The 13,363-nt window shown below is 44.4% G+C and overlaps 1 protein-coding gene across 1 annotated transcript in view; it reads right to left on the bottom strand.

Moving 5' to 3' along the window:
- The window catches only part of pik3cd (phosphatidylinositol-4,5-bisphosphate 3-kinase, catalytic subunit delta), a 42,027-nt gene that overhangs the window by 3,636 nt on the left and 25,028 nt on the right, over positions 1–13,363 (bottom strand). Inside the window, exons 14-21 of the mRNA XM_072450148.1 lie at positions 11,297–11,396; positions 10,093–10,259; positions 9,689–9,798; positions 9,444–9,522; positions 9,197–9,364; positions 4,017–4,140; positions 2,776–2,921; positions 2,575–2,707 (exon numbers count right to left, since the gene is read on the bottom strand). Of these exons, the coding sequence (XP_072306249.1) occupies positions 2,575–2,707; positions 2,776–2,921; positions 4,017–4,140; positions 9,197–9,364; positions 9,444–9,522; positions 9,689–9,798; positions 10,093–10,259; positions 11,297–11,396 (1,027 nt within the window). The remainder of the gene's footprint in view (positions 1–2,574; positions 2,708–2,775; positions 2,922–4,016; positions 4,141–9,196; positions 9,365–9,443; positions 9,523–9,688; positions 9,799–10,092; positions 10,260–11,296; positions 11,397–13,363) is intronic.

The raw sequence follows: 13,363 nt of genomic DNA, 5'->3' as shown, positions 1-13,363 counted from the left end.
GTGTGTCCAAGTACTACAGACTCATTTTATTTGTATGTGTGTATATGTGTGTACTCATGTTATTTGTATGTGTGTATATGCGTGTACTCATGTAATTTGTATGTGTGTATATGTGTGTGTTCAAGTACTACGGACTCATGTTATTTGTGTGTGTGTATATGCGCGTGTCAAAGTACTACAGACTCATGTTATTTGTGTGTGTGTATATGTGTGTACTCATGTTATTTGTACGTGTGTATATGCGTGTGTCCAAGTACTACAGACTCATTTTATTTGTATGTGTGTATATGCGTGTACTCATGTTATTTGTATGTGTGTATATGCGTGTGTCCAAGTACTACAGACTCATGTTATTTGTACGTGTGTATATGCGTGTGTCCAAGTACTACAGACTCATGTTATTTGTACGTGTGTATATGCGTGTACTCATGTTATTTGTATGTGTATATATGCGTGTGTCCAAGTACTACAGACTCATGTTATTTGTATGTGTGTATATGCGCGTGTCCAAGTACTACAGACTCATGTTATTTGTATGTGTGTATATGCATGTACTCATGTTATTTGTATTTGTGTATATGTGTGTGTCCAAGTACTACAGACGCATGTTATTAGTATGTGTGTATATGCGTGTACTCATGTTATTTGTATGTGTGTATATGCGTGTAATCATGTTATTTGTGTGTGTATATGCGAGTGTCCAAGTACTACAGACTCATGTTATTTGTATGTGTGTATATGCGTGTGTCCAAGTACTACAGACTCATGTTATTTGCATGTGTGTATATGCGTGTACTCATGTTATTTGTATGTGTGTATATGCGTGTACTCATGTTATTTGTATGTGTGTATATGCGAGTGTCCAAGTACTACAGACTCATGTTATTTGTATGTGTGTATATGCGTGTACTCATGTTATTTGTATGTGTGTATATGTGTGTACTCATGTTATTTGTATGTGTGTATATGCGTGTACTCATGTTATTTGTATGTGTGTATATGTGTGTACTCATGTTATTTGTATGTGTGTATATGCGTGTACTCATGTAATTTGTATGTGTGTATATGTGTGTGTTCAAGTACTACAGACTCATGTTATTTGTGTGTGTGTATATGTGTGTACTCATGTTATTTGTACGTGTGTATATGCGTGTGTCCAAGTACTACAGACTCATTTTATTTGTATGTGTGTATATGTGTGTACTCATGTTATTTGTATGTGTGTATATGCGTGTACTCATGTAATTTGTATGTGTGTATATGTGTGTGTTCAAGTACTACGGACTCATGTTATTTGTGTGTGTGTATATGCGCGTGTCAAAGTACTACAGACTCATGTTATTTGTGTGTGTGTATATGTGTGTACTCATGTTATTTGTACGTGTGTATATGCGTGTGTCCAAGTACTACAGACTCATTTTATTTGTATGTGTGTATATGCGTGTACTCATGTTATTTGTACGTGTGTATATGTGTGTGTCCAAGTACTACAGACTCATGTTATTTGTACGTGTGTATATGCGTGTGTCCAAGTACTACAGACTCATGTTATTTGTACGTGTGTATATGCGTGTACTCATGTTATTTGTATGTGTGTATATGCGTGTACTCATGTTATTTGTATGTGTGTATATGCGTGTAATCATGTTATTTGTGTGTGTATATGCGAGTGTCCAAGTACTACAGACTCATGTTATTTGCATGTGTGTATATGCGTGTACTCATGTTATTTGTATGTGTGTATATGCGTGTACTCATGTTATTTGTATGTGTGTATATGCGAGTGTCCAAGTACTACAGACTCATGTTATTTGTATGTGTGTATATGCGAGTGTCCAAGTACTACAGACTCATGTTATTTGTATGTGTGTATATGCGAGTGTCCAAGTACTACAGACTCATGTTATTTGTATGTGTGTATATGCGTGTGTCCAAGTACTACAGACTCATGTTATTTGTATGTGTGTATATGCGTGTACTCATGTTATTTGTATGTGTGTATATGTGTGTACTCATGTTATTTGTATGTGTGTATATGCGAGTGTCCAAGTACTACAGACTCATGTTATTTGTATGTGTGTATATGCGTGTACTCATGTTATTTGTATGTGTGTATATGTGTGTACTCATGTTATTTGTATGTGTGTATATGCGTGTACTCATGTAATTTGTATGTGTGTATATGTGTGTGTTCAAGTACTACAGACTCATGTTATTTGTGTGTGTGTATATGTGTGTACTCATGTTATTTGTACGTGTGTATATGCGTGTGTCCAAGTACTACAGACTCATTTTATTTGTATGTGTGTATATGTGTGTACTCATGTTATTTGTATGTGTGTATATGCGTGTACTCATGTAATTTGTATGTGTGTATATGTGTGTGTTCAAGTACTACGGACTCATGTTATTTGTGTGTGTGTATATGCGCGTGTCAAAGTACTACAGACTCATGTTATTTGTATGTGTGTATATGCGTGTACTCATGTTATTTGTATGTGTGTATATGCGAGTGTCCAAGTACTACAGACTCATGTTAATTGCGTTGTTCTTGTCCTTGAATAGAGCCGGTACCTTCAGATATTGAATGTCTTTAAAGGAGGTGAGCTCGGGCAGTCCCGCCGCCTTCATCATGGCAAAGAGGTTCACGAAGAGCGTCCCGTTACGACACAGGATCTTGTAGGCCCATTCGCAGTACTCTCTGAACCTGAAAACAGTGGTAAATAAATGAACTGTTGATATTAAAAACACACTCCACGAACCGTGATGAAGCACCTCTCGAACTTCTCGCTGTTGTTGGTGCGTCCTTGTTGAATCACGTGGACAAAGTCGTACGTCAGAATGAAAGGCACGCGCTCGCGGTTGATGCCCAGCTTTCGTTTGAAGTTTCCCAAGAAATGTCCAAAGTCGATGTGAAACAGCTGAAGAGGGAAAGAAGAAGATGTCCTGAGTGATACACAGGTTATTCGGAATATTCTGCTACACCCCAGCTTCAAAATATATCCAATGTGACCAATTTGTGAAAGCTGTTAAGTTATATCAAAATTCATAATAGTTGTTCAATGAATTATAAGAGTTTAATATCATTTAGTTGCAAGGATCACTTCAGCATCGAAAGATTATTGAGACGCCAACTTTACTCCACTTTTCTTGTTTGAATGCAATTACGATAAGATAAGATATTCCTTTATTGTTCACACATGGGGAAATTTTGGAGTTGCAACGCAGTAGATACAGGGGGACAGGACAGATAACTTATAGGAAGGTTAAGAAAAACACTCTTAATAGAAGAACTATCTTAATAGGGAATGGAGGAAAAAAATAAAATAAAAAGATAAAGATAAAAATAAAATAATAATAAAATAAAGTCAAGTAAAAATAGCTAGCATAAGACTAAATAATACTAATACTAATGGTAAGTATTAGTACCGGTCTCTTATTTACATCAGTTATATGTACATGAATATGGCCTTAATTGCTTGTGAGGATGGTTAAGTCAGTATTGCACATGAATATGACAGTATTGCACATGAATATGACGGTATTGCACATGGTTAAGTCAGTATTGCACATGAATATGACGGTATTGCACATGGTTAAGTCAGTATTGCACATGAATATGACGGTATTGCACATGAATATGACGGTATTGCACATGGTTAAGTCAGTATTGCACATGAATATGACGGTATTGCACATGGTTAAGTCAGTATTGCACATGAATATGACGGTATTGCACATGGTTAAGTCAGTCAGTATTGCACGTGTTCAGGGCAGTGTTTGTTATAAAGTCTGACAGCAGCAGAAGGAAAGACCTGTGAAACCTCTCCTTCACACAGTGAGGATGGATCAGTCTCTCACTACTACTATTACTATTACTATCACTAAATTACACTAATATAAACACTTATTTATGTTAATATTAGCGTAAGTCGGTTAAAACACGCGTTCAAAACTGATCCCGTCGTAGATCGTGCTGTGACAGAGCTCAATAAAGTTGGTTTTGGATCACAAACCTGTCCAGTTTCTCTGATCATGATGTTGTCGTTGTGTCGATCTCCGATCCCCAGGACGTAGGTGGCTACACAGTAGCCGGCGCACGACAGAGTAAACTCCTCTATCGCTTGTTCCAATTTATCCCTGAAGATGTGAAAACGCCAGGAAAAAAAAGACAATACAATACATGAGTTAGATTTTGATGCACTTTTATGCTCTTCTTGGAGTTGAGTAATTCTGTCCTTCACTGATGACATTACATTATCTTAGTGCTTTTCATTTCCAACACGAATGCATTTATATGACTGTATTTCATGTAATAGTCCAAGAACATTTCTTTATCTGATTTATAATGAACTGTTTTATCCATTCCCGGTTTTGACGTGTGTGGGACTTTGACAAGACTCTCTCTCTCTCTCGCTTCATTTTGTGCACTTCGGGATTTCAGGCTAATTACTGAGTCGTTGTGTTGTGCAGTTAGCTGGCTCTGTTCTCTCAACGTGACGTACAGAGGCTGATTCATCACATTCAACGCTTCACTCTCTTCAAGGAGCTTTATGAATGGATAAGACTTTCAGACTGTCTGGCACCAAGTCAAACTCTGCTCTTCTTCGGGACGCGCATCGATTAATCCCGCTTCCTTATGTCACTTACCACTAAATCATTTAAATATGACTATTACTTATCAATATGTGTGTGTATGACGTGCTACAGTTGAATTAAAAGCAGAATCACCTCGTTGACATATTAACAGAGCCTAACTTCTGGGTTTACCCTTTGACCTGAACTCTTTGTAAATGTTTTTCCACGACTCAATCCGCATCCTCTTTCCGTCTGTTTTTCTTAATAACTCAATAAGTAAGAAAGTAGAGTTTGTTTTGAACTGTTCATTTCTATTGTAATGGTTCATTCAAGGAGCCGCACTGAGAGAGAAGGAGCCGCACTGAGAGAGAAGGAGCCGTACTGAGAGAGAAGGAGCCGTACTGAGAGAGAAGGAGCCACACAGAGAGAGAAGGAGCCACACAGAGAGAGAAGGAGCCGTACTGAGAGAGAAGGAGCCGCACTGAGAGAGAAGGAGCCGCACTGAGAGAGAAGGAGCCGTACTGAGAGAGAAGGAGCCGTACTGTGAGAGAAGGAGCCGTACTGAGAGAGAAGGAGCCGCACTGAGAGAGAAGGAGCCGTACTGAGAGAGAAGGAGCCGCACTGAGAGAGAAGGAGCCGTACTGAGAGAGAAGGAGCCGTACTGTGAGAGAAGGAGCCGTACTGAGAGAGAAGGAGCCGCACTGAGAGAGAAGGAGCCGCACTGAGAGAGAAGGAGCCGTACTGAGAGAGAAGGAGCCGCACTGAGAGAGAAGGAGCCGCACTGAGAGAGAAGGAGCCGCACTGAGAGAGAAGGAGCCGTACTGAGAGAGAAGGAGCCGCACTGAGAGAGAAGGAGCCGCACTGAGAGAGAAGGAGCCGCACTGAGAGAGAAGGAGCCGTACTGAGAGAGAAGGAGCCGCACTGAGAGAGAAGGAGCCGCACTGAGAAAGAAGGAGCCGCACTGGGAGAGAAGGAGCCACACTGAGAGAGAAAGAAGGAGCCGCACTGAGAGAGAAGGAGCCGCACTGAGAGAGAAGGAGCCGGACTGAGAGAGAAGGAGCCGCACTGAGAGAGAAGGAGCCGCACTGAGAGAGAAGGAGCCGCACTGAGGGAGAAGGAGCCGTACTGAGAGAGAAGGAGCCGCACTGAGAGAGAAGGAGCCGCACTGAGAGAGAAGGAGCCACACTGAGAGAGAAGGAGCCGTACTGAGAGAGAAGGAGCCGCACTGAGAGAGAAGGAGCCGCACTGAGAGAGAAGGAGCCGTACTGAGAGAGAAGGAGCCGCACTGAGGGAGAAGGAGCCGCACTGGGAGAGGAGGAGCCGCACTAAGAGAGGAGGAGCCGCACTGGGAGAGAAGGAGCCGCACTGAGAAAGAAGGAGCCGCACTGAGAGAGAAGGAGCCACACTGAGAGAGAAGGAGCCGCACTGAGAGAGAAGGAGCCACACAGACAGAGAAGGAGCCGTACTGAGAGAGAAGGAGCCGGACTGAGAGAGAAGGAGCCGCACTGAGGGAGAAGGAGCCACACTGAGAGAGAAGGAGCCGCACTGAGGGAGAAGGAGCCGCACTGAGAGAGGAGGAGCCACACTGAGAGAGAAGGAGCCGCACTGAGAGAGAAGGAGCCGGACTGAGAGAGAAGGAGCCGCACTGAGAGAGAAGGAGCCGCACTGAGGGAGAAGGAGCCGCACTGAGAGAGGAGGAGCCACACTGAGAGAGAAGGAGCCGCACTGAGAGAGAAGGAGCCGCACTGAGAGAGAAGGAGCCACACTGAGAGAGAAGGAGCCGCACTGAGAGAGAAGGAGCCACACAGACAGAGAAGGAGTCGTACTGAGAGAGAAGGAGCCGCACTGAGAGAGAAGGAGCCGCACTGAGAGAGAAGGAGCCGTACTGAGAGAGAAGGAGCCGCACTGAGAGAGAAGGAGCCGCACTGAGAGAGAAGGAGCCGCACTGAGAGAGAAGGAGCCGTACTGAGAGAAAAGGAGCCGCACTGAGAGAGAAGGAGCCGCACTGAGGGAGAAGGAGCCGCACTGGGAGAGGAGGAGCCGCACTAAGAGAGGAGGAGCCGCACTGGGAGAGAAGGAGCCGCACTGAGAAAGAAGGAGCCGCACTGGGAGAGAAGGAGCCACACTGAGAGAGAAAGAAGGAGCCGCACTGAGAGAGAAGGAGCCGCACTGAGAGAGAAGGAGCCGGACTGAGAGAGAAGGAGCCGCACTGAGAGAGAAGGAGCCGCACTGAGAGAGAAGGAGCCGCACTGAGGGAGAAGGAGCCGTACTGAGAGAGAAGGAGCCGCACTGAGAGAGAAGGAGCCGCACTGAGAGAGAAGGAGCCACACTGAGAGAGAAGGAGCCGTACTGAGAGAGAAGGAGCCGCACTGAGAGAGAAGGAGCCGCACTGAGAGAGAAGGAGCCGCACTGAGAGAGAAGGAGCCGTACTGAGAGAGAAGGAGCCGCACTGAGGGAGAAGGAGCCGCACTGGGAGAGGAGGAGCCGCACTAAGAGAGGAGGAGCCGCACTGGGAGAGAAGGAGCCGCACTGAGAAAGAAGGAGCCGCACTGAGAGAGAAGGAGCCACACTGAGAGAGAAGGAGCCGCACTGAGAGAGAAGGAGCCACACAGACAGAGAAGGAGCCGTACTGAGAGAGAAGGAGCCGGACTGAGAGAGAAGGAGCCGCACTGAGAGAGAAGGAGCCGCACTGAGGGAGAAGGAGCCGCACTGAGAGAGGAGGAGCCACACTGAGAGAGAAGGAGCCGCACTGAGAGAGAAGGAGCCGGACTGAGAGAGAAGGAGCCGCACTGAGAGAGAAGGAGCCGCACTGAGGGAGAAGGAGCCGCACTGAGAGAGGAGGAGCCACACTGAGAGAGAAGGAGCCGCACTGAGAGAGAAGGAGCCGCACTGAGAGAGAAGGAGCCACACTGAGAGAGAAGGAGCCACACAGACAGAGAAGGAGCCGTACTGAGAGAGAAGGAGCCGCACTGAGAGAGAAGGAGCCGCACTGAGAGAGAAGGAGCCGTACTGAAAGAGAAGGAGCCGTACTGTGAGAGAAGGAGCCGCACTGAGAGAGAAGGAGCCGTACTGAGAGAGAAGGAGCCGCACTGAGAGAGAAGGAGCCGCACTGAGAGAGAAGGAGCCGCACTGAGAGAGAAGGAGCCGTACTGAGAGAGAAGGAGCCGCACTGAGAGAGAAGGAGCCGCACTGAGGGAGAAGGAGCCGCACTGGGAGAGGAGGAGCCGCACTAAGAGAGGAGGAGCCGCACTGAGAAAGAAGGAGCCGCACTGGGAAAGAAGGAGCTGCACTGAGAAAGAAGGAGCTGCACTGAGGGAGAAGGAGCCGCACTGAGAGAGAAGGAGCCGGACTGAGAGAGAAGGAGCCGCACTGAGAGAGAAGGAGCCGCACTGAGAGAGAAGGAGCCGCACTGAGGGAGAAGGAGCCGTACTGAGAGAGAAGGAGCCGCACTGAGAGAGAAGGAGCTGCACTGAGAGAGAAGGAGCCACACTGAGAGAGAAGGAGCCGTACTGAGAGAGAAGGAGCCGCACTGAGAGAGAAGGAGCCGCACTGAGAGAGAAGGAGCCGCACTGAGGGAGAAGGAGCCGCACTGGGAGAGGAGGAGCCGCACTAAGAGAGGAGGAGCCGCACTGGGAGAGAAGGAGCCGCACTGAGAGAGAATGAGCCGCACTGAGAGAGAAGGAGCCGCACTGAGGGAGAAGGAGCCGCACTGAGGGAGAAGGAGCCGCACTGGGAGAGGAGGAGCCGCACTAAGAGAGGAGGAGCCGCACTGGGAGAGAAGGAGCCGCACTGAGAAAGAAGGAGCCGCACTGGGAGAGAAAGAAGGAGCCGCACTGAGAGAGAGAAGGAGCCGCACTGAGAGAGAAGGAGCCGCACTGAGGGAGAAGGAGCCGCACTGAGAGAGAAGGAGCCGGACTGAGAGAGAAGGAGCCGCACTGAGAGAGAAGGAGCCGCACTAAGAGAGGAGGAGCCGCACTGAGAGAGAAGGAGCCGCACTGAGAGAGAAGGAGCCGCACTGAGAGAGAAGGAGCCGCACTGAGAGAGAGAAGGAGCCGCACTGAGGGAGAAGGAGCCGCACTGAGGGAGAAGGAGCCGCACTGAGAGAGAAGGAGCCGGACTGAGAGAGAAGGAGCCGCACTGAGAGAGAAGGAGCCGCACTGAGGGAGAAGGAGCCGCACTGAGAGAGGAGGAGCCGCACTGAGGGAGAAGGAGCTGCACTGAGAGAGAAGGAGCCGGACTGAGAGAGAAGGAGCCGGACTGAGAGAGAAGGAGCCGCACTGAGAGAGAAGGAGCCGTACTGAGAGAGAAGGAGCCGCACTGAGGGAGAAGGAGCCGCACTGAGAGAGAAGGAGCCGGACTGAGAGAGAAGGAGCCGCACTGAGAGAGAAGGAGCCGCACTGAGGGAGAAGGAGCCGCACTGAGAGAGGAGGAGCCGCACTGAGGGAGAAGGAGCTGCACTGGTAATGGTTCAATTCATTCCTCACCCTTAAAACTGGGGAATAATGGGGTACAAGTTTCAATTCAAATACTGTATCTGTTTTCTCTTCTAGTATTATTATCATTATTATTATCACTATTATTATCATTATTATCATCATCATTATTAGCTTGAACTCACCCAGGATTCTTGGACTTGAGCCAGTTGAGCAGCGCGTCCTTGTTGAACGCTGCTGTGGCCGCGCTGGTGCTGCTGTTACGTTGAATATTGGCGATAGTGTCTGAGTTTTTCACTATTTCGATGAGACCCATTTTGTTCCCGGTGGAGAGGCAGCCGTACGGGATCATCCTGAGAGATGAGGGGGAAATAAGACGTTTTATATATTGTAAAAACTCTATCTTTGTCTTCATATGTGACTTTAACTTACCTGAGATCTAATCCTTCTTTCTTCCAGAGGTTTTCCATCAGGTGGATCATCTGGAGGGTCAGCATGTCCTGCCGCAGATCTGTGTGTTATAGTGTACAATCTGAATGACTATGTGGCCATCAATGTACAAGCTTTTAAATATACCAAGAACAAAAATGAAAGTGGCACTTATAAACACTACTTAAACTACTTTAAAATGGGAACTAAATACGTCAATGAATAAAACATTCACATCATCTGCTCACCATCTCCATTCTTGAATATGATTCCCACCATTTCCCCTTGAACACATGGATTTCTGTACATCATCCACAAAGGCTTCATTTTAGAGTCCATAAACCTGCATTTGTCTGCACTGCAAGAGCCGAAACACACAAGGAGACGTTAGTACAACAGTGAGTAGTGCACAGTATTTATATCAGTATCACGAGGGAAAGTATTATTAAATATAGAACTTGCTGTGATCGTGGCCTTCAAGTCAAAGAGTAACCACAGGGGTCAGGGGTCAGAGGGAGTTGGAGTGAAGCAGTAATATTGATAAGTATATTAAAATAAGACAGACGTGAGAGTTGTGGAGTTGAGGATTTTGCTGCAGGTCGTGTCTTTTGCTTTCTATGGTTTTGACATTAAATTAAAAGTCCTTCCTCACCATATCTCAGTGAGGATGATGCTGGGGTTGAGGGGCGACAGCAGGTCGGACAGAGCCTCAGCGTAGGATTCCTGTTTGATGCACAGTTTCAGGTCCTCCGCCGTCACCCTCTGTGAGCCGGACTTCACAAAGTCACTGAGCGTCTTCATTTTGCTCAGAGCTTCATTCTGTGGGACAAAAAAAACAATGTCATGCAGGTGTTCAGAAGACTCATGCAGGTGTTCAGAAGACTCATGCAGGTGTTCAGAAGACTCATGCAGGTGTTCAGAAGACTCATGCAGGTGTTCAGAAGACTCATGCAGGTGTTCAGAAGACTCATGCAGGTGTTCAGAAGACTCATGCAGGTATTCAGAACACTCATGCAGGTGTTCAGAAGACTCATGCAGGTGTTCAGAAGACTCATGCAGGTGTTCAGAAGACTCATGCAGGTTTTCAGAAGACTCATGCAGGTGTTCAGAAGACTCATGCAGGTGTTCAGAAGAAGACTCATGCAGGTTTTCAGAAGACTCATGCAGGTGTTCAGAAGACTTATGCAGGTGTTCAGAAGACTTATGCAGGTGTTCAGAACACTCATTGCACTGTTCACTTCTGCACTACTTCTGTCAACAATTTAAATTCATCTTATTAGTACGTTTAAATTGTTTTTCTTTAATGCATGCCTTATTTCAGGCACGTCCAAACTAGGGCCCGGGGGCCAAATGCGGCCCTCTGACCAATTTCAGCTTCCTGCTATGTCGGCCCAAACAACAAAAACTAGTACTTTTTACTGTGAAATTGGGAAAATTCAGGCTTATTGATGTTATACAAACCTAATATAAATGTTCTAAGTCTAATTAAAGGTGTGGAGGCTCATCGCAATTACGTCAAATGCAAAATTTTTAATGATTCACTGTCATTCAACAAATTCGACATTGTCAAGTTGTTTGTGGCCCTCTGCCCCGTTTAAGTTTCAAAATGTGGCCCTTGGTGAAAAAAGTTTGGACCCCCCTGCCTTATTTGATATATATTTTTGCTTTATTATTGTTCATTGTTCTATGTTGTTCACCAAAGCAAGTTCCTCGCCTGTGACAATGGGAAGAATACTGAAAATGTTTTTAGTTAGTTATAGAATCATTGGCCCCTTCAAACAGGCATAACATTAAAACATTGGAGGTTCCCCGCCGTCTCCTGACCCGTTCATAAGGACAAGTGCCGTGTCATTTACCTGTTTAGTTAAGAGTTTGATGTGGTGGATGTTTCCCCTGCAGTACGCCTCCAGAATCAGGCCAAACCTCACACCAACAGACGACACGTGAATCTCAGACCTGTCAAAAAGTGTGATATTAATCCATATTAATTGCTGCCCTGCTTGAAAACACATTTTCCCATGAAACATATTTATAATTTATTTGATTATTTTCACTCAATTTTGTATCTATATTTTAACATGCTATACTTTAAGTTGTTATTTATCTTGGTTTTTGACTGCATATTTTTGTTCTTCAGCTGTTGAAATGTCCCCATTGTGAGACAAATAAAGATGTTCTTATTTTATATTATACTACACTACAACAACGCAATTACAAAATGTCAAAATAAAAAATGGAAAAAGAACAGAACATTTAACATCCTGAACAGTAAAGCATCTTCAAAAAAAAGCAACAAAACACAAAGTACCGGTAATTTTTGTCTTTTTTAAACAACTAAGATAAGATAAGATAAAATATTCCTTTATTGTCCACACATGGGGAAATTTCATTGTTGCAACGCAGTAGATCCAGAGGAAAAGGACAGATAACTTATAGTAAGTTTAATAGAAGAACTCTTATAAACAAAACTCTTATAAACAAAAACTCCTATAGACAAAACCTCTCATTTCTTAATAAGGAATGGGAGGGGAAAATAAAGATAAAATAAAATAAAAACAGCTAGCATAAGACAAGATAATACTAATAATAAGGGTTCGGGTGCTTTGACTGCAGAACTATACATTTTCAGGTTTTTTTTTCTGCATCACACCTGTTCAAACAACATAACTTGTGCCTGTTATGTCCATAAACTATGTTGGAATACAATATCCTAGACTTCTTTATTTAGGAAAAAAAAGTTGCTTGAAGTCCATTTTCAACAATTACCCACAATGAGTTTGATCCATATGGTTAATATATAATGAGCAGTTTAGACATAGATGTGCAGCTTTATTCCTGCATGTCTTTGTTTGGAGCACATGATAAAAACCTTACAGGTGTTCTGCTTAACTGAAGTATAAAGTCATAAAGTAGACACAAACAGCCCGTCCCATTTCGGTCACAATAATAACAACATTAAGAAAGTCCAGGACAGTAAATGCACTCACAGACTTACAGCTCATGTGGACACAAACAAAAACTAATCCAGACACTATAAAAACATGTGTGCAGCTGCAGGAAGTGACCAGGAGATGACCTGCCATCCGTGAACCGCGGACCCCATGTAAGCAAGAGTCAAAACAACGTTAAAACTGATGTTCAAAGTTATATCCACCGTACGAGCACTTAAATAGTCTTAATCTTAGTTTACGGTATCAATTCATTTGGTTTGCGGCATAGAATGTCCTCGGGCCGTGTCCAACAATGTCTGATGATGATAATGTCCTTATCAGATGTGCATTACAGAACTGTATATGACTGTGTTGTTTTTCCTGGAATAAGAACAGAAAACACAGAGGAAGAACTAAATGTCTGCATATCTTTGAGAAGAGAATGATTTTTTTAACGAAGGCAAATAAGGAGAAAAGGGAGGTGTGCTTATGTAATCAAAATCAAAATAAAAAAGGAACTGAAAAGACATGACCAACGGACTTTTACGGACAAGGGAATTCAATTGTAGAATTTACAGAGAACCAAAGAAAAACTTCAGAGGAATTTTATATCCGTTAAGTCAGTATTGCACATGAATATGACGGTATTGCACATGGTTAAGTCAGTATTGCACATGACTATGACAGTATTGCACATGGTTAAGTCAGTATTGCACATGACTATGACAGTATTGCACATGGTTAAGTCAGTATTGCACATGACTATGACAGTATTGCACATGGTTAAGTCAGTATTGCACATGACTACGACAGTATTGCACATGGTTAAGTCAGTATTGCACATGACTATGACAGTATTGCACATGGTTAAGTCAGTATTGCACATGACTATGACAGTATTGCACATGGTTAAGTCAGTATTGCACATGACTATGACAGTATTGCACATGGTTAAGTCAGTATTGCACATGACTATGACAGTATTGCACATGG

Source organism: Eucyclogobius newberryi, unplaced genomic scaffold (assembly GCF_026437365.1).
Source record: "Eucyclogobius newberryi isolate DKJ021-1_F unplaced genomic scaffold, fEucNew1.0.hap1 SCAF_17, whole genome shotgun sequence".
NCBI lineage: Eukaryota > Metazoa > Chordata > Actinopteri > Gobiiformes > Gobiidae > Eucyclogobius > Eucyclogobius newberryi.
The sequence above is the reverse complement of the archived record's forward strand: the minus strand, read 5'-3'. Positions and strand labels throughout refer to the sequence as shown.